At 35.0% G+C, this 23,016-nt stretch overlaps 1 protein-coding gene across 1 annotated transcript in view; it reads right to left on the reverse strand.

The window, feature by feature from the left end:
- Nucleotides 1-401: 401 nt before the first annotated feature.
- Nucleotides 402-23,016, reverse strand: part of LOC137401602 (tetratricopeptide repeat protein 28-like) — a 63,692-nt gene continuing 41,077 nt past the window's right edge. The window contains exons 17-25 of the mRNA XM_068088033.1: nt 21,743-21,877; nt 18,811-18,981; nt 16,527-16,629; nt 14,251-14,385; nt 13,158-13,342; nt 12,870-12,956; nt 11,985-12,092; nt 9,198-9,297; nt 402-1,486 (exon numbers count right to left, since the gene is read on the reverse strand). Coding sequence (XP_067944134.1) covers nt 1,353-1,486; nt 9,198-9,297; nt 11,985-12,092; nt 12,870-12,956; nt 13,158-13,342; nt 14,251-14,385; nt 16,527-16,629; nt 18,811-18,981; nt 21,743-21,877 — 1,158 coding nt within the window. The 3' untranslated portion in view covers nt 402-1,352. The remainder of the gene's footprint in view (nt 1,487-9,197; nt 9,298-11,984; nt 12,093-12,869; nt 12,957-13,157; nt 13,343-14,250; nt 14,386-16,526; nt 16,630-18,810; nt 18,982-21,742; nt 21,878-23,016) is intronic.

A 23,016-nucleotide genomic window follows, 5' to 3' on the forward strand; every position in this document is an offset into this window, starting at 1 on the left:
CCATACAATTTAATTATTTCTAACCCAAACTTAACAAACAAAGCCCATACACATCTTAAAAGATTGAATACAAAAATTTTAGGCAACATTAAAATCACCAGTTGTTAGTTAACAAATCAGGGAAACACAACTCCTAATCTATTTGGCGCGACTATGCCAAAGAATAGATGCCTGTTGGATTATGAGTCATGCTTAAGATATTCACAAAACTTTATCAAGTCTAACTGGCTGTTTGACCAGCAAAACATAATTTGCCTGCAGCAGGTCTAGTTTCTGTCTTCTGTAAGTGCAAAAGCGGAGATTATCTCTAACCTGCGATCATGCTAGTCTACCACGGTGACTATGACATCATGATTTCATATAATGTAACACTATAAAAATGTTTATTGCTTTGTCTTTATTCTCAGCAAAAATAGTTTGGACAGCAGTCGGAAATGGTACCGCAGAAACGACCTGTCGTCTGTTAAACAGACATGCTATCTCATACCTCAATAAGAATTATGACAAGAAATTGATTTAAAATTGTAAAAATAAAATTCATTACAACTGTACAGAAAAAGATAATACTTAAAAATACTCAGAACTGACTTGAGAGTGCATAACGCGTTACTGATGTGTCTAGTCATGTAGAGTAGCGATCATCAAGGGATGATACTGTAAGCGATCGGCAACACACAATCGACAATGTATGATTGGGCGTGGATTGATCATCAGGGAATAGTACTACCTATGTGTTTAAACATGAGCTTTCACAAAATTTTAGCGAATTTTATTATAAAGTATTGGAATTTTTCTATTATTTTGTGATTGTTTTTGATGTTTGAGTTGATCTGCTTGCCAGGATGTTTCTAGATTAAAATCGACAAAATTTGGTCGCTATATTAAAACAGTCAGATCAAGCGAACGTGCTTTAGTTGCAAAGAAACCAACAGAATAGGAACCATAACGATGCAATTTGAATGCAATAGCCGATATCAGCTATAGAATGATGAGGATAACAATAGCAATAACTGGTGATATTATTTCACACATGTTGTTTTGTCTCATTGTTTTAATCACAATCACGCTATATCGATTTTAGCCTTGATACATCCTGGCAGCCAGATCACCTCAAACATCAGAAACAATCGCAAATGATAGAAAATTCCAATACTTTCTAATAACATCTGCTAAACCTTTGTGTAAGCTCATCTATAATGGAAGGAAAAATCAATCCAAACTATAAAATACTAAATCTACTAAATTCAACTTGACAAAAAATTCCGAAGTCTTTGGATAGAAAAGATAGTGTCTGTTTATTGATTGATTATCACTTCTGACTGAGAATTGGAAGAAGTACGCTACATTCACTGTCAAGCATCTTCAAGAAGTTCCTCTGCTTTAGCCACATCTCCCATCTCCTCGTAGAGTTGTGACAGAGCCACCCTGACACGAGTTGTATCGGAGGATAAATCCTTTCTAATTTTCAGCTCCATTTCATAGTGTTCTGTAAACCAAATAAGAGTGAGAATGAACTTGACAAAGAACTTTTTGGCTAACATTTACCAATATCACAAAAAATTAGTAATTCGCGGATGCCTGGCCACATCACGGCAGTCATGTCTAGACTTGAAAAAAATTTGAGAGATGAAGAAATTCTGAGCATGTTTTTGCCTTGTTATAAGAGAGAAATTTGAGATATGAGCATACAAGATGGTTATTGGAGCGACTGCTAGGTGGATGACTACCCTAGGACACTTATGTATTCGCGGCATCTAACTTTCGCATTTTCGGGCAACATCCTCTCGCGAAATATTAATGAGCGAAACTAAACTATCATAACGAACGAGCGAAAACGCGAAATTAAATGGCTTTGTTCATTGATATTCACAATAAAATCGTCATATTAGAAATGCAGGCAATTTCGTGTGTGGTTGGCTCATTGGGCAATTTTTGCTAAACTCATTATAGCTAATACACCGACTGAGTGACATGGCAAAACAAATTAAGATAATAAGTTTTTTTGGAAACGCCTAGACAAATGAGGAAGATGATGATATTAGTTTAGTCATTGAATTTGTAACTGATGAGGATAACAGTCTGGTAGGGAAAGTCATAAAATTGAATAATAATTATTGTGGTGATGAATTTTATTACCAACCAAAAGCAATAACAACCCGGAGCCATGGCCACCGCGTGCTATAAATAATTGAGTTCTAATATTGGTACCACATAGGTCACTGCGGCAGGGACTTTGACGTCATTGATAGTCCAGGAAACAAATGGCAGCAAGCGATCAAATTGCATTATTGATCTCGCCTACACATTTCTACCTGCGATTCACAAATACAAACTACCGTACTTTTCGGACTTTTAGCCGCTACTTTTTTCTGATGATTTGAGCCATGCGGCTTATATAAGGGTGCGGCTAATCTGTGGCCTTTTCTTTCACCGCTAGGGCGCACTAACGGGAATCTCTAATTAGTGCGCTTCTAGCGGTGAAAGAAAATATGAAACAATGCCTCACGGTACTGTCCCTGTTAGGCACTAAGTTAAAGAGTGTCGGATAATACGAAACTGTACGGTTCTGCACTGTTCCGTTTTAAACGGCAAAGTTGCTGCCAGGCTAAAAAGCACAGTCCTTAGTTCTGCGGCCTATACAAAGGTGCAGCTTATGTATTGTTTTAGTATCGTTTTTTGGAAAATAAAGAAGATGCAGCTTATATAGAGGTGCAGTTTATAGTCCGAAAAGTACGGTAGTCCCAAATTGAAAAATATTTCGTACCAGTGAACTAGACCTGAGGAATCTAATGATGTTTGTTCCACTGCATTTATATTCACATCACTATATTTTCGCACTCCTCAGAGCTGCGAAATTAAGTTGCAGCGAAATTTTACTCTGTATGCTACTCACGAAACTAAATACTAGCGAAATATAAGTGTCCTAGGGTATGCGAGAGGCGGCTTTTGAGGACAGCATCACTCGGTCATTTTCGTTAGATCAGTTTGAAAAAGGCGGCTAAAAGTGAAATCGAGTAGAGTTACAAAAAAGCCCAGCTGGAAGAAAAGTAAAAAATAATTAGATTTAGTGTAATGTAAGATGTTCATTTATGGTAAATTTAAAGTTTGTTATGTTATGTAGCGTCACAAAAGTGTAGCGAGATGTGTTGCCATCAAGCCTCTCCCACAATGCCGCTACCATCTGTCTGGAAGGTAAGAACTCCGTGCAGTACTGTACAGACTAAGGCCACATTCTACTGCTGACCATAACCACTGGATAAGTATTGGTTACGTGAATGTAGGCGGAGAATTAAATCAATTAGAAAAGTAACTTCATTGCTACTTCCTGTTTAAGTTGGTTTCATTCAGAGGCTGGGAGCGGATTAAGTTGTATTTAGCTATTTTATATAGAAACATTTGATTTGAGATAAGAGAAAATTCAGAATGCATTAAGCTCACACGTCGAGGTAAGACAGTATCACGAAGCACTAGTAAATAGCTGATAGCTGGTCACAGCACTAATTATGAATATCTTACAAGACATAAACCACTAATAACTTTAAGCTGGCTCATGGTTCTCGAGTTGACCAATTCCTGCTAGGAACTGACAACTCTAATAATAAAATTATTCTTACAGGCACTAATAGAGTTGTTAGACGAGCCACTTGAGAGAGATAGGGCAGAATGATAGCCGTCAGTAAGCAGACCACAAGACTAGAATATTTTTTATAATATTCCTTTACTAGCATTAAACCTGGCATTGCCAGGGATTTCATTCATGGTCAATAAGCCTGCAGGTGGTTGTCTAACAAGTTGGTTCTCACCGACCAGATATTGTTTTGAGTTTTAGGACTTTTAGCAACCAGATAAAAAGAACAAAGCATGTGGAAACACAACATTTATTCAGACTAACAAATACACAGACATGACATAGTGAGATTTATTAATACATAAACTAATATAAACTACAAATAATATATAATATAATAATATAAACTACAATAATTATCATATAATATATTATAATATATAATAATATATTATATATTATAATATATAATACGATAATATAAACTACAATAATTATCATATGATAATATATAATAATAATATAAAAGCCCAATATAAACTACAAAGAGCACTTAGCTGTTAATCAATCACTTGAAAATTTGTTTCGAGGAGATATAGGTCTTCAGATATATACCTATATATACCTATATACGAGGGTCAGTCAATAAGTGGTGGGAATTTGGTCATAACTTTTGCTCTATTTTATTTAGCAATTTAATATTTTGTAGACTTTTATAAATGGGAGTTCTCACCACTTACCCAAAAATTCATCATGTTAGTGATTCAACTATTTAATATTATTTATATTCAAAATGGAAGCTAAGCTGAAAACATGCGCACTCATAGAGCAAAGAACTGTTATAAGATTTTTGAGAGCTGAAGGTGTAAAAACAAGAGGCATACACAGACAAATGAAACAACAATATAGGGAAAGCTGTATGTCACAAACAAGCTGCTATTGGTGGGTTGATGAATTCAAGAATGGGAGAGAAGACAACCTCTCCTGTAAAGAAAAAGTTCAAATCTCAGAGAACGACGCGGAAAGTAATGCTCACAGTATTCTGGGATAGAAAGGATCCTATAACTTTTTCAAGAGCCAAGGTAACACTGTTAACTCTAAAAACTACTGTGAGCTTCTGGCTGGGGTGAAGCAAGACATAAGGAACAAGAGAAGAGGCCTCCAGAATAGAGATGCCGTGTTTCACCAGCACAATACCCGCCCACATACTGCTGCCCATACAATGGCCAAAATTGAGGAACTGGGCTGGGAGGTGTTAGTACACCCTCTTTATAGTCCAGATCTAGCACCAAGCAATTTTCATCTTTTTGGACCATTAAAGAACCACATGAGAGGCAAGCGCTTCACTACTGATGCAGCCGTCATGGAAGCTGTGCGCGAATGGTTTAGAACCCAGAGGCCAGAATTTTATTCTACAGGAATTGAGAAACTTCCAGAAAGGTGGAACAAGTGCATAGAAAAAGAAGGGGATTATGTTGAAAAGTGAACAAAAAATTGTAGCTATATCTCATTGTAATAAAATGTTATGACAAAATTCCAACTACTTATTGACTGACCCTCATATATAAATTTCAAAGATTGTGTGCTACTCTGTGATTCGGTACTTTGGTGTGTCCAGCTATAGCTATTAAAATATTGGAAAAATATTTCATATCGCAGAAGATTCGATCTCAGAACCTTCCATTCACAAGGCTAATGCCTTACCAATTTAACCACACGAGATTGATGGTAAATTGGGCGATACATGTCACTATGTGGGTGAAATACGTTACTGCTCTCCATTACGGTGCAATGTGATTACTTGCTCTCCCGTGAGAGCAAGTAATCAGCTCTTATTAGTAAGCTTACTCAAATTAGCTATTGGGAATATGCCAAGCAATGACAACCAACTCCATTTACCTCTCATTGTTTATGAGTTGATTTTAAATAATTGTTTCTAATAATAATCTGATTTTTATGCTGGGCATTCTGCTAATAGTGTATAAACTATATGCTGTAAATATAGTATATACTATACAGTATTATATACAGTGTATACAGTATATATATAGTATATCTACAGCCTATATACGGTTCAGCAGTAGATATATTAATACGGCTCAGCAGTACATATATACAGTGTATATACACAATACATATACAATACACAACACAATACATATATATTTATATACATATATATATATATATATATATATATACAGTAATACTTCAACTTACGAGTGCTCTAACGTACGAGAAACTTGAGATACGAGCCAGCTTTTAAGCAAGTTTTAGCACTAACATACGAGCAATTTTTGAGATACGAGCACGTGAGTCAGTTGCAAAGTATGCCGGAGGTGTTTTATGAGAACAGCATCACACTGTATTTTTCAACTACTCAGGTTATACTTTTGTACCGTGTTTTCTGTGCGCAAGTTTCAGTGCAGAATTACGTGAATTAAAAGTACGGTGCGTAGACCGAAAGTTTGCCAGTAAAATGAAAGATAATGGAAAGAAAAAGCAAATGATAACAATTGATTTTAAACAGAAAATTATTGTAAAACATGCGAAATGTGTATGCGTGATTGATCTAGCTCAGCAATATGACAGAAATACATCTACAATTATCAAACCGAAGGGCATTCAGGGCATTTAGTTTGCAAAAGGACTAACCATAGTTTCTAAACGACGCAGCGATCTTCACGACCGTTGATGGAGAGACTGATCAGGCATTGGATAAAAGGTAAACAATTGGCCGGTGACAGCGTAACTGAAACGATGTTTCAATAAAGGCGAAAAGGCCAGTGGTGAAAAGGCGAAAAGGCCTATGTGAAAAGACCGGTGCTATCTATAAAAATTATAAAAATAGACTTTCGGACAAGTTGGCTAGTGGTCGTGCATTAACCCTTTGTGATGACACCAGTGTTCGTCTTAATCGCAACACGTTGAAAGGGCGACAAAGGCAAACGTCCTTAGATAGGTTTATCTGAAAACGGCCGGCTAGTCGTGAAAGCGAAACAAAGGAAAAATTAGCTAACCAGCGAGAAACTTCCAACTGTGAACGCCGAAGAAATTTTAATTACGAAAAATGAAAGTTTGCTTTTAGGTTTGCTTTTAAGTTTTTTTTTTTTAAGACTTTGATAAAACCCAAATTTATCAAATTCAACTGTTGTAATGAAGAATAACACTTATATCTCCCTCCCTGGCAAATGCTAGCGTTAGCAGCAACTGTATGTATTTAATTTTACATTTTAATTAATCTTATTTCCTTGCATTGTTTTTTATTTGTTGCTTTTTGAAAGCATGTGGTAAGTTAGGACAATAACCAACATGTTTTTTATGTTACAATATCTTGTTTTGAGTGTTTTATTTGCACTTTTTAGAGTATAGAAACCAATTAATATATATTTAATTGTTCTATATATAAATAAATTGCACCAACATGCGAGTAAATTGACATACGAGCTCAGTCTCGGAACGCATTAAGCTCGTAAGTCGAAGTATGACTGTGTGTATATATATATATATATATATATATATATATATACACTGCTGAACTAGATAATGAAATAAGGAGGGTCAATAGTACTAAGAACTTTATTGTCACGTAGATATAAGAACGATCTGGACTCAAGTATGGGATACCGTAACCATATACATCGGTGATAGTAAAAATTGAATATCTGTTGCAACAAATAGTTCTAACCTAAGGTGAATCACAGCCCCGGTGAGAGTGGCTATCATGACTCGATAAAATCATAATCTTCTGCAGGAACAAAATCTTTCAAAAAGCTCTACCAAATGGATAACCGAAAAGTTTACACAATGTCAGTAAAAATAATAATCATACGGTAACCTTGAGCTAGCAGGAAGGGTTATTAGCAAGATCTGTAACAATTGTTTGGATTTCATGCTTTGTCTGATTTGTGACACTATGGAAGTTTTTTAGACGCATAAATGCTGCCACTTTATTGTTCAGGTCTGGAGGAGTTGTGCTTAAAGTTTACGATTAGATTCGTAACTAACTTCTCGGTAGTCATTAAGCCTTTGTCCTTTAAAATCCGTGGAGTGATGCCAATATCGTAAGAGAATTAGCCAACCAAATCTCATGTTCAAGTTCGATAGTATTTTTAAGGACAAATCATAGCCAACTTGGCGATAAGTTCTGTACGATGAAAAACTTACAACTTCTTTGTTGCAATGTACTCAGGGCTATGTCATGGAGCATTAGAACCAATCATTCTCTTCCGAACCGTAGATGTCCAGGGAATCTGGCAAAAATGTTACTTGCAAGAATCTTAGGTCATATTTATATCTTAACTGTGTTTATTATAGTAAATATCCCACTAAAAAGGAACATTGTAGGAACAGCCTCGAATAGAGCATTAGCTGCAGATCTTCCGTGTTCCACAAAAATGATCAAAAGGCCTCCCGGCTCATGTGAAACCTTTGTAAAAAGTTTGAAAGCAACATTTGATGGATAACTATGGAGTCCAGCCTCTCCAACACCAAATGGTCTACCAACTTCAGTAACTAATATAATAAATTATTGAATTTTGAGCATCGAACTTTGAACTTCGGAGTCAGTTGCGTGTTAATGTTGCTGTTAATATTGTATCATTGAATTGTATCATATATGAATACTGAGTAATAAAAAAGTCTTTGGTCAGAAAAATGATTCTAAATTTCAAACTACATATTATGAGAAAAGCATTTTGTGTAACGGAAAAAAATTAAGGGAGGAAATAAAAACAACTGTAAAGGTTTTCAAACTTTGTCAAACAACTTTTAAACTTTATATCATGAGGAAAATGTTTCGTGCAGGTCAAATAAATTAAAAATAATAAAACGACTATGAAAAAGGTTTAGATGTAAATGTGAAATAATTAGCAAGTAATAGCTAAATTAAGTCGGATTCGCTACGATTACAATAAAAGATGATTCGGTACGAATACAATTGATAAAAACTGAAAAAACAAAATAAGAATCCTGAATATGTAGAATTAATAATAACAATTCTTGCATAGAAGTGTGTGCATAAAAAGGTTACTGTTCCACCAGAAGCTATCCATCAAAACTTTGAATACGACGAGATATGGAGACGATATAATTATCCACATGAGAAGGACTGGCCATGACTCCAGATATAGTAACCGAACCTCACAAAAGATAGTTCATAACAAGGGCATCGTGAAAACAAAGGCTTCGGTAAAATAATCAGCGCGCACTATAGCTAGACGCACCTACAGACAACATACGACCAACTTTGAGAAATACATGTATAGACGAGTTGTTCATACCAGAGCTCAGTACAACGTCCTCATCCAAACTAGAGTTTGGTCTCAATCAGTTACATAATTCTTAATAAAACTCTGCTCTCATTTATGGTCCTAAGGCTTGTTGAATGAGCTTGATAATATTACAAGCAAGCTTTTAAGCAAATCATGAAATCCATACGACTGTATGAATCTACGAGGGGCTATAGTTTAGACAAAAAAAAACAAGAACTTTGATAAATGTCACATATATGTACCTAGTTGATGTTACAGAGTGTACACAAAAAGACCTACATAAGCCATAGTACAGCCTGTTCCCCCACTATTTATCGAGCTGATATTAATACAGGTTTTGTACACAGGCGACTTACTCAGAGATTCCTTTATGCGATCCATTAACCTGTAGGTATTGCCTAGATTATGATGACTTGAGGCTTCATCTTTAGCTGCTGTTCTACTGTCATTCTTCAGCTACAAGATATGTTTGATGACCATCATTAGAAGAGTCAGCTACAAGATATGTTTGATGACCATCATTAGAAGAGTCAGCTACAAGATATGTTTGATGACACTCATTAGAAGAGTCAGCTACAAGATATGTTTGATGACACGCGTTAGAAGAGCCAGCTACAAGATATGTTTGATGACACTCATTAGAAGAGTCAGCTAAAATATATGTTTGATGACCCTCATTAGAAGAGTCAGCTACAAGATATGTTTGATGACTCTTACTAAAAAAGTCAGCTACGAACTATCTCAAGATAAACTCAGACCAACAATCAATCATGCAGTGAGTTTCCATGAGTTTCGAATGGGTTTTGAGTTGCCACTGTTGGCAAATTGCTGGTGATTGTGATGATTGATGGTGACTCAGTGCTGCGCACCCTATTGTTCCAACAATTCAGGGTTGCACTATAGATCTTTCCAAGATTTGTCATGTCTGCCTCAAAACGAAACTTGTTAAAGTAGGCTTGTTTTTTTGGGTCAAGGTCACTTTTCAATTCATGCGTAGTCAACTAGTTGCACTAAAAGTCATTATTTTGTCATCCTCGTATGAGAAACATATTTTTGGCATGTAAATGTTAATGTGAAGGGCAAGGCCAAGCAAAAACAGTAGTGAGTAGCAGTAGAGACCTCTCGTAGCAGGGACCCGCGTAGTTGTAGCAGAGACCCGCGTGGTTGTAGCAGGGACCCGCGTAGTTGTAGCAGAGACCCGCGTGGTTGTAGCAGGGACCCGCGTTCTCGTAGCAGGGACCCGTGTGGTTATATGCTGAATTTTTTTACCTCCACTGGGGAAAACTTAGCTGAGTACTAGCGAATCCGATTCATCAACAGCGAGTGTTTCTATGATGCTGAAGTTCTCTCACAGCCAATGCCTTTGCACGATTTAACAAGACGAAATGGCCTCGTATGCATTCAGATTTTACCGGATCTATGATTCAGAGTGGCAACAACTCCCATTTTAAGCATTAAAACATAGTGATGGTTAACGAGTCAGAAAAATCGATTCACTCAATTATGGAATACGGAACATGAGTTGCAGCTCATACACAGGAAAAACATTCTGCCTTTGAAATGAGGGACTAAACTTTTATAACTTTGTGAAACTTTTCCCTAGAAGCAGTGATGTAACTAAAGTATGGCTAAATCCAACAATAATGACAGACAACCCGGATTATTTTTTTAATTTCCCCGAATGATCCTAACAGCCTAACTTTATTACGATAAAAAGAAATGCAGCAGTCAATGATCAAAATTTAGCCCTTGGCATCATTCTTCTAAAATTGCAGTGAAATGACCAATGAAAAATGGTCAGAAATAATGGTACGAGTAACAATTTTTGACAAAATAACACAGTTTGCTAAAATAATTACCGCTTCTTCAATATCGTTGCTTTCCGGTTCCTTATTAGATTAGCATATAAGTTTTTGAATAACTTTGTACCAAAGTTCGGGAAGTATACTTTTAAATTGCGTCGCTCCCCAAAAACCTGGATATATCTTTTAGGATGATTTGACTCGTGTATCCAAAATTAAATCATATGTTTTCCTCTCAAACATGAATTAGAGTGGAAATCAGAAGACGAATTATCTTGACTTATTAAATTATGACCACAGATTTCAGCAATTATTAAAATTACCTTTTACATTATTATCAGACAACTTATATTTTATTTGAATTTTTCTATCTTAAATCAATGAGACTGACTGACATTGTTATGTTTTGGTTTGAAATTTTGTAAAGAAAAAGCTCAAAGATCTTAATAATATTTAAGATGATTAGTTTTTAAATAAAAGTCCCATCATAATGAGTAACTCTTTATGATGGGACTGGAAACTTGTGACAATGTTCAAGCTATTTCTATAACAATTAAAAGTATATAATTTATATAATATAAACTATATACACTTGCATAAAGTTGCGAGAACTTCAGACGGAAAACAAACATTTCCCTAAACAAAAAATGTATAGTTTTATAGAAGTTTCACTACCTATTACCCGCATTAAGTGATGTGGATATATGGAAAGACACCAATGTTTTTACAGTGACTCAACTGAATTTGACAAGAGCTTACACCAGCTATGTTCTTTTGAATGAATAAAACTAACCTTATTTATGCAAATATATGCAAGCATAATGAGCTCAAGCAATATGTTATAAAATAGGACAAATCAAGAAAGTGTATTCACTACTCTATATCAGCCAGCTGTATGGCCTCTCATGTAAAATGCTGATGGCTTTCATCATAAAACTTTAACATGCATCAGAAAAAACTTTAATGCCATCTTATGAAACTTTCTCACTGTGAGAAAAAAGGTATGAACTAGTGCTAGGCCAGGTCTTAGCAACTCCTCACAGTTCAAGAAAAGTACAGTAATTTCCGGGTACTTCAGGGTTTGAGTTAGATAATTACTATAGATTACCTTTATAGAGGCATTCTATATGGCAATTTCACCTTACTATTCCAACACCAGAACACATTAATGTCGTATATTGGTGGTCGACTGTACGTAAAGAATTAAATTCTATTTCACGTATTTGCACTCAACATGGGAGACGCCGGTTCCCATTAACCGCAAAAAGCGAGGGATTACCGACATGTATTGAACTGAAGCCAGGTAGTGATATATCATTTGTTATATAGACTAATACATACTGATTGTCGCATGGTTAGACTCCTTTGCAAATACTGAATGGATTTGTCATATTTCTCCCAACTCTGGTACATGACACCGAGGTTGTTGTAACTAGCTGCTATGTCAATCTAAAACACATCAATGCTGACAGTGTTAACTTTGTACACTTTGTAGACTGGTCAGGAACATGAACTCTGTACCCAGCTGATAGAGAGTAAAGAGGAGATAAATTCAAATCTTAATCAGTTCATAGGAACATGTGTGGTTTGCATAAGTATTATATGTATAATATATATTATATATGTTATATTATATATACATAACATATTTATATTAAATGTTGAAACGTTAAAAAAAAACACATGCAACATGGCATCACTATTTGCTATCGTTACAATAGTTGATATCAGCTATTGCTATATATATATATATATTATAATAATATAACAAAACATAGTTATTATTATAAAATTATACCAATATCTGTATATTATAACACAATTATCCTAATTATTATAATACATAAATTTGGAGGTTTTTTACCATCAGTCACCTGAACCGTGCAGAAACACAAAACAGAACTGCAGTGACTCTAGAGAGAACTACAGTTAACCTAATTCAACAGTAGTTATAAATAACCCTAGTTATTTATACATGTATATATGCATATATGTTGTATTCAATATATAACATATATAATTTAAAATATATATAATATATATAACACATGACATATATAATACATATATATTATATTGAATGTATGTAATAATATATATATATTATATAATATATATCAAGGAATATTATATACGGACATATATATATATATATATATATATGCATAATATGTATAAATTTTGAAAACTGGTGCACGCAGATCTTGGCAATGGCTCAAATATTACCTGTAATTTTGGATCCGGATTATCAACTGCCAACTTTTCTGTTATCGATATCGCCTGCTTTATATTTTCCTCTGCTTTGGAGAACTCCTGATGAACATAAAGAACAAGAATATTCAAGAGACTATTACATGTTCACACCATTTGTTCATAACAACAATTGACTATTGTAGATAATAAAAGGGAACTTATTACATCTCTAGAAACAGTTGGAAGCGCAAATAAAGGTTGGTTAAGAATTAGTGCCAGCCATCTTTGGTATGCCAACATCAAATGAATAAACATTCTTACCGAGAGTTCCTCGTAAGCGTTTCCGACATTATTGCAGATGGCCCTGAGCTCATCGGCATCATCAAGCTCTACTAGCAACTCTTTGGCGCACATGTATGCCTCTATTGACTTGCGGTAGTTTTTGAGTTCGTTGTAACCTTGACCCAACCCTCTATAGACTCGAGCTCTGTGACGTCTGTGGTCCGCTGCGGTAAAAAACAATTAGCTGAGTTTTTTGGTTGCTACAGTCGTCCTATTTTTTTAATCATAATAAAATCACTTTAAGTCATAAATAATTTAAGCAATATAACTAAAATGAAACAATTTAAATGATTCAAATAAATCATTTAACTTTAACTAATTTAACTTTTGATAACAACAATAAAAAATAACTTTTTATTATTTAATAACAAACTATAATTAAAATTATTATTAAAAAATTATTCTTTATTATAATATTATCCAAAATAAAATAATAAAGAATAATAATCATTATAAGGATTTTATAATATCATTATGAAATCGATATTATGAACGATAATATCGATTTATAAATATAACGATGATAATGATATTATGAAACTGTTATAATAATTATTATTCTTTATTATTTTATTTTGGATAATATTATAATAAAGAATAAATTTTTAATAATAAATTATGATGAAATCATTATTTATTATAAAATAATAAAAAGTTATTCTTTATTGTTAGCAAAAAAAATTAAATGATTTATTTGAATCATTTAAATTTATTTAGTTTTAGTTATATAAGGAGTTATATGTTATATTGATAGCTAATAATCTTTGTAATGGACTCTGAAAATGAAGCACTTTATTCTAAATATTGAGCATTTTACCCCAAATTTCTACCATGAAAATCTTAGCCTATGAGTTTGAGCCTTTCACAATGTTGGACCTCTTATCAAATAAAATGAACGCCAAATCAACCATTTGTTTTGGCACTAACTGCATGTCTGAAACACAAATAACGACAAATATAACATATGATGCTCACTCCCTTTTGCAGGTGCCAGCTCCTATGTACACGCATATAACTTTCAACCTACCAACACAAACTTGGTAAATCTATGAACTGTTCTATTCATACATACGCGTATCAGCGAGCTTCTCGTACATGCTCAAACACTTTTTGTGCACCTCGACAGCCTCCTCTGTTGATGATCGATTTTCGATTTTCAACAGGATACAACCAAGCTTGTAGAGAAGAGATGCTCTCTCTTCACTCACTGTAACACAGCCAAATCAGTTCTTTGAATACGCTGGTCACACCAAAAGTACATTGACTTGCGACATACAAGATGAAACTTGACCAAATACCATTTATTTACGACATGCAAAGTAAGCACCAGCTTATGGAAAACTTGTGAAAACAGTTTTGTAAGTAAAAGTGAGTAAACTAATAAAAATTGAATTTTAAAGATAAACTTGCGCAAAACTTTAGCAGATTTTCTCAAAAGTATCCGTATTTTTATACCATTTAAATTTGTTTTTGATGTTTGAGGTGATCTGACTGCCAGGATGTTTCAAGATTAAAATCAACTAAACTTGATCACGGTTAAAACTTTTAAGAAAAAAATGCGTGCAAAATGACATGACTAGTTGTTATGATTGCTATGGTTGATATCAGTTATTGCTACCATGCTGGAGTATTACGCATAACTATTCTTGTAGTCTCTTTGCAACTATAGACGTCACAATCTTGCACTTTCGTTTGCTCGTTTTAACCATGATCAAGTTTTGTAGATTTTTATTTCGAACCATCCTGGTAGTCTGACCGCCTCATACATAAAAAACAATCTCAAATTAAAGGAAAATACTGCTTACCCTAGGACACTTACGTATTCGCCTCATCTAACTTTCCCATTTTCGCGGAGTCATCCTCTCGCGAAAATTTCATGCGCGAAACTAAACTATTATAATGAACGAGCGAAAACGCGAAATTAAATAGCTTTGTTCATTAATAGTCCAAGAAACAAATGGCAGCAAGTGATCAAAGTGCACTATCGACCTCGGCCACACCATTCTACCTGCGGTTCACAATTACAAACTAGTCCCAAATTGCATTTTCTTTCTTATCGCTGAACTGAACCTGAGGAATCTAATTATGTTTGTTCCACTGCATTTATTTTCACATCACTATATTTTCGCACTCACCAGAGCTGCGAAATTAAGTTGCAGCGAAATTTTACTCTGTATGCTACTCATGAAACTAAACACTAGTGAAATATAAGTGTCCTATGGTGAGACTTTCTGATAGAATCTACAGAAACTTAGTGTAAGTTCATCTTTAAAGGTGACAAGAACAAATTAAGTTAAAGTACGTCAAGTGGTTAAGTGTTTCTACTTCCATCATCAAAGCTACGTGCGGAAAGGTCTGCATATCTATTCACGTGTCTCCATGGTAAAACAAAAATAAAAAATCTACTCTAACTCATGATCTATACTAATATTTGTGATTATGCGAGTTTGTCTGTTAGTCTGTGTCAAAGCTGTGTGTTTCAACATTTTCTATCAGTAGTTGACTGGCACAGATATCGAGCTACTAAACTGAATGTCCCGAGTTCGAACCCTTCACAATGCAATCTTTTTTGACAAGCCCAAACCCTAGCTTCGGACAAACAGACAGGGCTCTTATTACAGTAAAGTAGGTCTCTGATTATGTAGACAGTATGTATTATGTAGCAGTCTATATTCTCTTCAAAGAGCTTGTAAATCTTACTAACATTTAATATTATTAATATGTTTGCAATGTCATTCTATCATATACATTATATATTATATATATTTATATATCGTCTAATATATATTTATATATCATCTAATATATATATTATATTGTGAATCTATTAGTTTGGAAGCACTAAGAGCTCACACTGGAAATATCTAAACCTTTACCGTAATAGGAGCAGCGTCTGTTTGTTCGAAACTATACTAGAAGCAATAAGAAAAAAAATTGGCCCGAACGATAATAGAACCCGGGGTGTCAGATTCAAAAGCAAGCACACTACTACTACACCAATCAGTCACCTTACAGTTCTTGGGATAATCATGCATATACTGATTACTCATGATGATCTCTCACAGTGCAAGTGCATGAGGCTGGCAAGCGTACCAGTGACAATAATTACACAACATTTTCATGAAATCGTGGGCTAACTTGATGGTCATTTTACGTATGACAGAACAATTCAGCTTGATAAATAAAGATTTTTAGTCCTACATATAGAGCAAATATAGTAGATGTGGCAAAGTCTGCCACAATTTTAGTGTGTGGAAGACATACAGTAGAAATAATAAACTCCTATGCAGCATAAAAACAATTTTATACCATCTAACAGAAAGGACAAGCAGAAAGTAAAAAACAAACCAGATGTGTCGCTAAGCAACTCATCCCGCTTGTCTTTGCTGTTCATGAAAGCTGCCAAATCTTCCTTTAGCTTGTCACTCTGCTCCTGGGATTTTTGTTTGTTCTGTTCAAAAGAATATGTCAGAGTATACCAGACAAGCACCTGCTATGTTCTTATATGTATATTCAATCAGTCAACAAGCACCTGTTATGCTTCCATAACTATGATCTATCTCTCATCAAGCACCGGTTATGCTTCCATAACTATAGCCATCACTCAGCAGGTGCATGTTATTGTTCCATAACTGTAGTCTATCAATCAGCAAGCCCCTTCTATGGTTCCATAACTATGATCTATCACTCAACAAGCACCTGCTATAGTTCCATAACTATGGGTATCTCTCAACAAGCACCTGTTATGCTCCGATAACTATAGTCTATCACTGAACAAGCACCTGTTATGGGTCCATAATTATAGTCTATCACTGAACAAGCACCTGTTATGCTTCCATAATTATAGTCTATCACTGAACAAGCACCTGTTATGCTTCCATAACTATAGTCTATCACCGAACAAGCACCTGTTACGGGTCCATAACTATAGTCTATCACTGAACAAGCACCTGTTACGAGTCCATAACTATAGTCTATCACCGAACAAGCACCTGTTACGGGTCCATAACTATAGTCTATCACCGAACAAGCACCTGCTACGGGTCCATAACTATAGTCTATCACTGAACAAGCACCTGTTATGGGTCCATAACTATAGTCTATCACTGAACAAGCACCTGTTATGGGTCCATAACTATAGTCTATCACTGAACAAGCACCTGTTATGCTTCCATAATTATAGTCTATCACTGAACAAGCACCTGTTACGGGTCCATAACTATAGTCTATCACCGAACAAGCACCTGTTACGGGTCCATAACTATGATCTATCAACTGGAAGACTATTTAATCATAAAATGTCCCATTGAGAATTTCATTTTCCATACATAAAACACAGTTGTCTAATAAAACACTTTCAAGAGTGGTTGACATTATATTTTTACATGTTAACAACTCAGTACTACATTGGCTATTTTCGTTTAGAGAAATATTTGTAAATGGGCTGCCAACAGAAGGATTAAACTTTCTCTGAGTAAAAAAGAGAAAGTAACACAATAATCTGCAAGGAAGCTAAACCAATTAGCTTGGTTATATATTCAACAAACAAAATGTGTGAACAGTTGTTAAAATCTTAAGTGATGTAAATATACTTTCAACCACTTAGTTAAGAACAGCTAAAAAGTACGTCATGTCATTATTTTCATGAGCTGAAAATCATGACATGAGTGAACTCAACTCACCCTTGTCACTTCATATAACTCAACTGAAAGCTAAAGTGCACTCAACTCATTCCTGCCACCTCATATAACTCAACTGAAAGCTAAAGTGCACTCAACTCATCCCTGCCACCTCATATAACTCAACTGAAAACTAAAGTGCACTCAACTCACCCCTGTCACCTCATATAACTCAACTGAAAGCTAAAGTGCACTCAGCTCATTCCTGCCACTTCATATAACCCAACTGAAAGTTAAAGTGCACTCAACTCACCCCTGTCACTTCATATAACTCAACTGAACGCTAAAGTGCACTCAACTCATCCCTGCCACTTCATATAACTCAACTGAAAGCTAAAGTGCACTCAACTCACCCCTGCCACTTCATATAACTCAACTGAAAGCTAAAGTGCACTCAACTCATCCCTGCCACTTCATATAACTCAACTGAAAGCTAAAGTGCACTCAACTCACCCCTGTCACTTCATATAACTCAACTGAAAGCTAAAGTGCACTCAACTCACTCCTGCCACCTCATATAACTCAACTGAAAGCTAAAGTGCACTCAACTCACCCCTGCCACCTCATATAACTCAACTGAAAGCTAAAGTGCACTCAACTCACCCCTGCCACCTCATATAACTCAACTGAAAGCTAAAGTGCACTCAACTCAACCCTGTCACCTCATATAACTCAACTGAAAGTTAAAGTGCACTCAACTCACCCCTGTCACTTCATATAACTCAACTGAAAGCTAAAGTGCACTCAACTCACCCCTGCCACCTCATATAACTCAACTGAAAGCTAAAGTGCACTCAACTCACCCCTGCCACCTCATATAACTCAACTGAACGCTAAAGTGCACTCAACTCACCCCTGCCACCTCATATAACTCAACTGAAAGCTAAAGTGCACTCAACTCACCCCTGCCACCTCATATAACTCAACTGAAAGCTAAAGTGCACTCAACTCACCCCTGTCACTTCATATAATTTTGCAAGTTTCTTTGCAATCAAAGTTCTTTTTAGCACCCCTTCTGGTCCCGAATTCAGTTGTTCTCTGATCTCTATACATTTCTCTAGCTCCTCAACAGCTAGATGGGACCGCCCCATTTCCATGTATACATCCCCTAAACTTGAGTGTATCTAAAACATTGATGATATAGCCAATATCAGACAGTGTAAATAAAAGCACTAGTAGAAGGAACTAACCTGAAGAGAAATATTCTAAAAGGTGACCTATGCAAAATATTCACAAAACTTCTGCAAACCTTTCAGAGGCAGTTTATATACCACAGCTCTTTTGTTTTAAAAATCTCAATTATATCACAAAAATATCAATTTCTGACCAAAATTTTTGTTTTAGTAGGAAAAAATATTTCAAAAAGTCTAATACAAAACATTTGCAAAAATTCTCGAAAAATCTATTGCAAACCAATCAGAAGCAGTTTATATATGACTGCTCTCTTAATTTGAATGTCTAAGATAAATAAATCAAAAGGATGTATATAATATAGTATATTTATAATATGGTACATTTCCAATACAGTGAACCTATAATAGAATAATAATATAATATGCCATATTGTTCACAAATGGAGAAGTAGACGTTGAAGATACAAATAAAGCGATAAGATAAGACTTGCTGAGGTGTACTTTACAAAAATGAATAACAGGGAAACTAGTTTTACCACCATTTAAATCAGTAGAATAAGAAACAGTGTATCAAAATTCTACGTATATTTAGCAATGGCTAGCAAGTTTTATTATTAAGGGCTAAAACAGACGCAACCTTATCGTGCTTGGGCAACTAAATTTCATGTATGTTCCAGGAGCAAATTATATAGGAACAAATTTTGAATAGGTCAAGTATTCATACAGAGTATCTTATATCGTGTGTGCGCCTCTACAATATTGCAAGAACTCGGGCTGCATAGAATTAGGTGACCTTTTGAGGTCTACACCTGAGGTTTGGTTCACTCATACAAGACATGATGTACATGAAGACATGTGACCAAGCCAATCCAATGTTGGTAAGACAGATTTTTTACGAGTCAATGGCGGCCAATGAGAACTAGGTTTCCAATCACGGTTTTCAAGCTGATATGGATCGCTATAGGAGAGAAAAAGACTTCAGCAGTAAAAATAAATCCGCAATAAAAACAAAAGAAAAACAATCTCACAAAAGTAGAGGAAGGGTTAATCACATTGAATTTTAAAATATTTTATGAGAAAAACTAGATATTTTACTATCATTTGAGATGATGTTTGTTGTTAGAGGTGATCTGAAGGCCAGAATGTTTCAAGGTTAAAATCGGTAAAACCTAATTACGGTAGAAACAATAAATACAATAAAAACTCTCGGTACAATAAAAACTCTCAGACGAAAAATACATCTCCAAAAGTGACTTCAGTAGTCATGTTTCCTGCTTGTCCCTCCTGTGCGGCATTGACTATTGAGTTCAGGTTTTAGCATTACGTTTCTCTATTGGCATACATTTATTTTGTATTTGCTCTTAATTGTTAGAATAAAACATCAAATATATTTTCATAGATGTATCAAAAAATTTAAAAACAGGTTGGTTAGAAATTGTCTGACCTTTCCCTCTAAAAACTGTGTAAACATATACAGTAAGTACCTGCTGCAGATGAGACAATATACATGAATTTATGAATTATGAACAATATGCTCAATTATTGACATATTTGGAGAAGGCATGTATTTTTCTTCTGAGTGTTTGAACTGCGATCAAGTTTTACCAATTTTGACCTTGAAACATCCTGGCATTCAGATCACATACAACAACGAACAAAATCTTAAATGATAGAGAAATATCTATACTTTCTAATAAAAATGTTCAAATTTAACATGAGTGACCCTTTGAGACAGAAAGCCATTGTGAGAACTAAGGTTAAGTAATTTACAACCCAAAATCATCATGAAAAATGTATGTTCTAGATTTGATCAAATATCACTATAAAGACAAAACTGTATATATTAAATAGAACTTCCTTAACAAGTAACATAGCAATTTCTATAAAAGTAATAGCCTATGGCCATTTTTAGGTAACAACCTTTAATGACCTTGAATAGACCATATTCAAAGTCTTCCGTCAGATCAGAGTGAAAAGTGTTTTCAATTTGTGAAAACTCAACAGGCTAATCAGCTTTGAGACAGGACTATCATCCTTCATACATTTTAAATTTATGTGTGTCCACTATGAATTGAATCTATGTGTGTCCACTATGAATTGAATCTATGTGTGTCCACTATGAATTAAATCTATGTGTGTCCACTATGAATTGAATCTATGTGTGTCCATTATAAATTGAATCTATGTGTGTCCAATATGAATTAAATCTATGTGTGTCCACTATGAATTGAATCTATGTGTGTCCACTATGAATTGAATCTATGTGTGTCCACTATGAATTGAATCTATGTGTGTCCACTATGAATTGAATCTATGTGTATCCACTATGAATTGAATCTATGTGTGTCCACTATGAATTGAATCTATGTGTATCCACTATGAATTGAATCTATGTGTGTCCACTATGAATTGAATCTATGCGTGTCCACTATGAATTGAATAAGATACACTCTGTAAACTGCAGGCAAACCTTTCTAACTAGTCAATTGTAAAAAGAAATCTGCTGAAAAATGCTGAACACATGGTCTACTGTAACATATCAAAGGTGCTGCAACGTAATACATGATCTATTGTACCGTGTGACATGCATCACGACATGACAACGCATGATCTATTGTACCATGTTACATGCAGTACAACATGAAAACGCATGATTTATTGTACCGTGTGACACACAGTGCAACATGACAACGCATGATTTATTGGACCATGTGACACGCAGTGCAACATGACAACACATGATCAACCATACCTTCGCCATTTCTTCTGATGATGCATGTGATTTCAGCATTTCATCCCTTGCTAACTCCAGGATTTCTCTTGCCTTATCTAATCTGCCAGTTACTTTGTAGGCATTTCCAAGATTGTTGCGCATATGTTGTAGTCTCTAAAATTATAACAAACTGTTAAAAGTTTCTAAGCAAAATTTGATTTGATTTCAGCGGGTTGTTTCAACGCTAGTGGATAATGTGTAATGCATGAACAGACACAAACTCAGGCGCTGCGAAAACTAAAATTTTTTAATATGTAGAATAAAAAAAGATGATCATAGAACTCAAGTTCCTAGTAGTGCAGCGCCACGGACACACAGATGTGAGAGCTAACGGGATAAGAAATGTTTCTGGTACTTCAGTGTCTATAAACCTATGGTTGGCTTACTTCAGAAGTTATCAAAAGTGCCTGAACGAAATCCTTTGCAAAAGCTAGTATGTTCATAATTTGTTAAACAGCTGTAATATAACATTAAAAAAAAGATCAACAGAGGCCTGGATCTAAGTTTCTTAGTATTATCACTCCTAAGTTTTTGTTAACATGAAGGCCTACTGCTATCATCAAGCCTGGGCCTAAGATAATTCGAGGAGTTGTTTTCCCACCTGATCTTGCGCCCAAGTAAACTCGGCTGCATGGTTTCGCTTCATTTTTTACACAATGGGTTTACGTAGTAACTATGCATGTAATACGCCTTCAGTCTGATTCCAAAATTACAAGTCAATTTCACGATTAGTTCTTGAGATATTAGCGAAATATCTAGGGCACTTCAAATCGCCTGGGAAATTAAAAATGTCTGATGACAGAATATTAGCTTCTAATGACAGACTGATTGAAATCCTTAGTAATGAAGGATCACATATAGAACAAAGCTAGATTATCCTCAGGAACAAGAGCTTTACACCAAAACTAGGTGTTTTTTTATTCACAACAAATATACACTCTCTATCAGACTCACTGAACTCCAAGGTGTACTGCAATCACCATGTTTCTTCAGTTACCTTTGAAACATCACTTCTTTGAGGGTGGATAAAAAACCTATTTTCTTTATTTGATTTCGGTTTTTTCATTGAGTTCTACAAGCTTGCAGCTTCAATATGATACTCAGTTAAAAAGAATTGTGTTATTCTAACTGATTTCCCAGTCGATGAAAAGTTGTTAATACAGTCTAGGATCAGGGGACTTGATTGTGTAAACAAGGTTAGGCTTCAAGGTGTTAACATACAATGTATATACACACTCTATTATACACAGTGT

This window comes from Watersipora subatra, chromosome 8 (genome assembly GCF_963576615.1).
Source record: "Watersipora subatra chromosome 8, tzWatSuba1.1, whole genome shotgun sequence".
In the NCBI taxonomy this organism is placed as follows: domain Eukaryota; kingdom Metazoa; phylum Bryozoa; class Gymnolaemata; order Cheilostomatida; family Watersiporidae; genus Watersipora; species Watersipora subatra.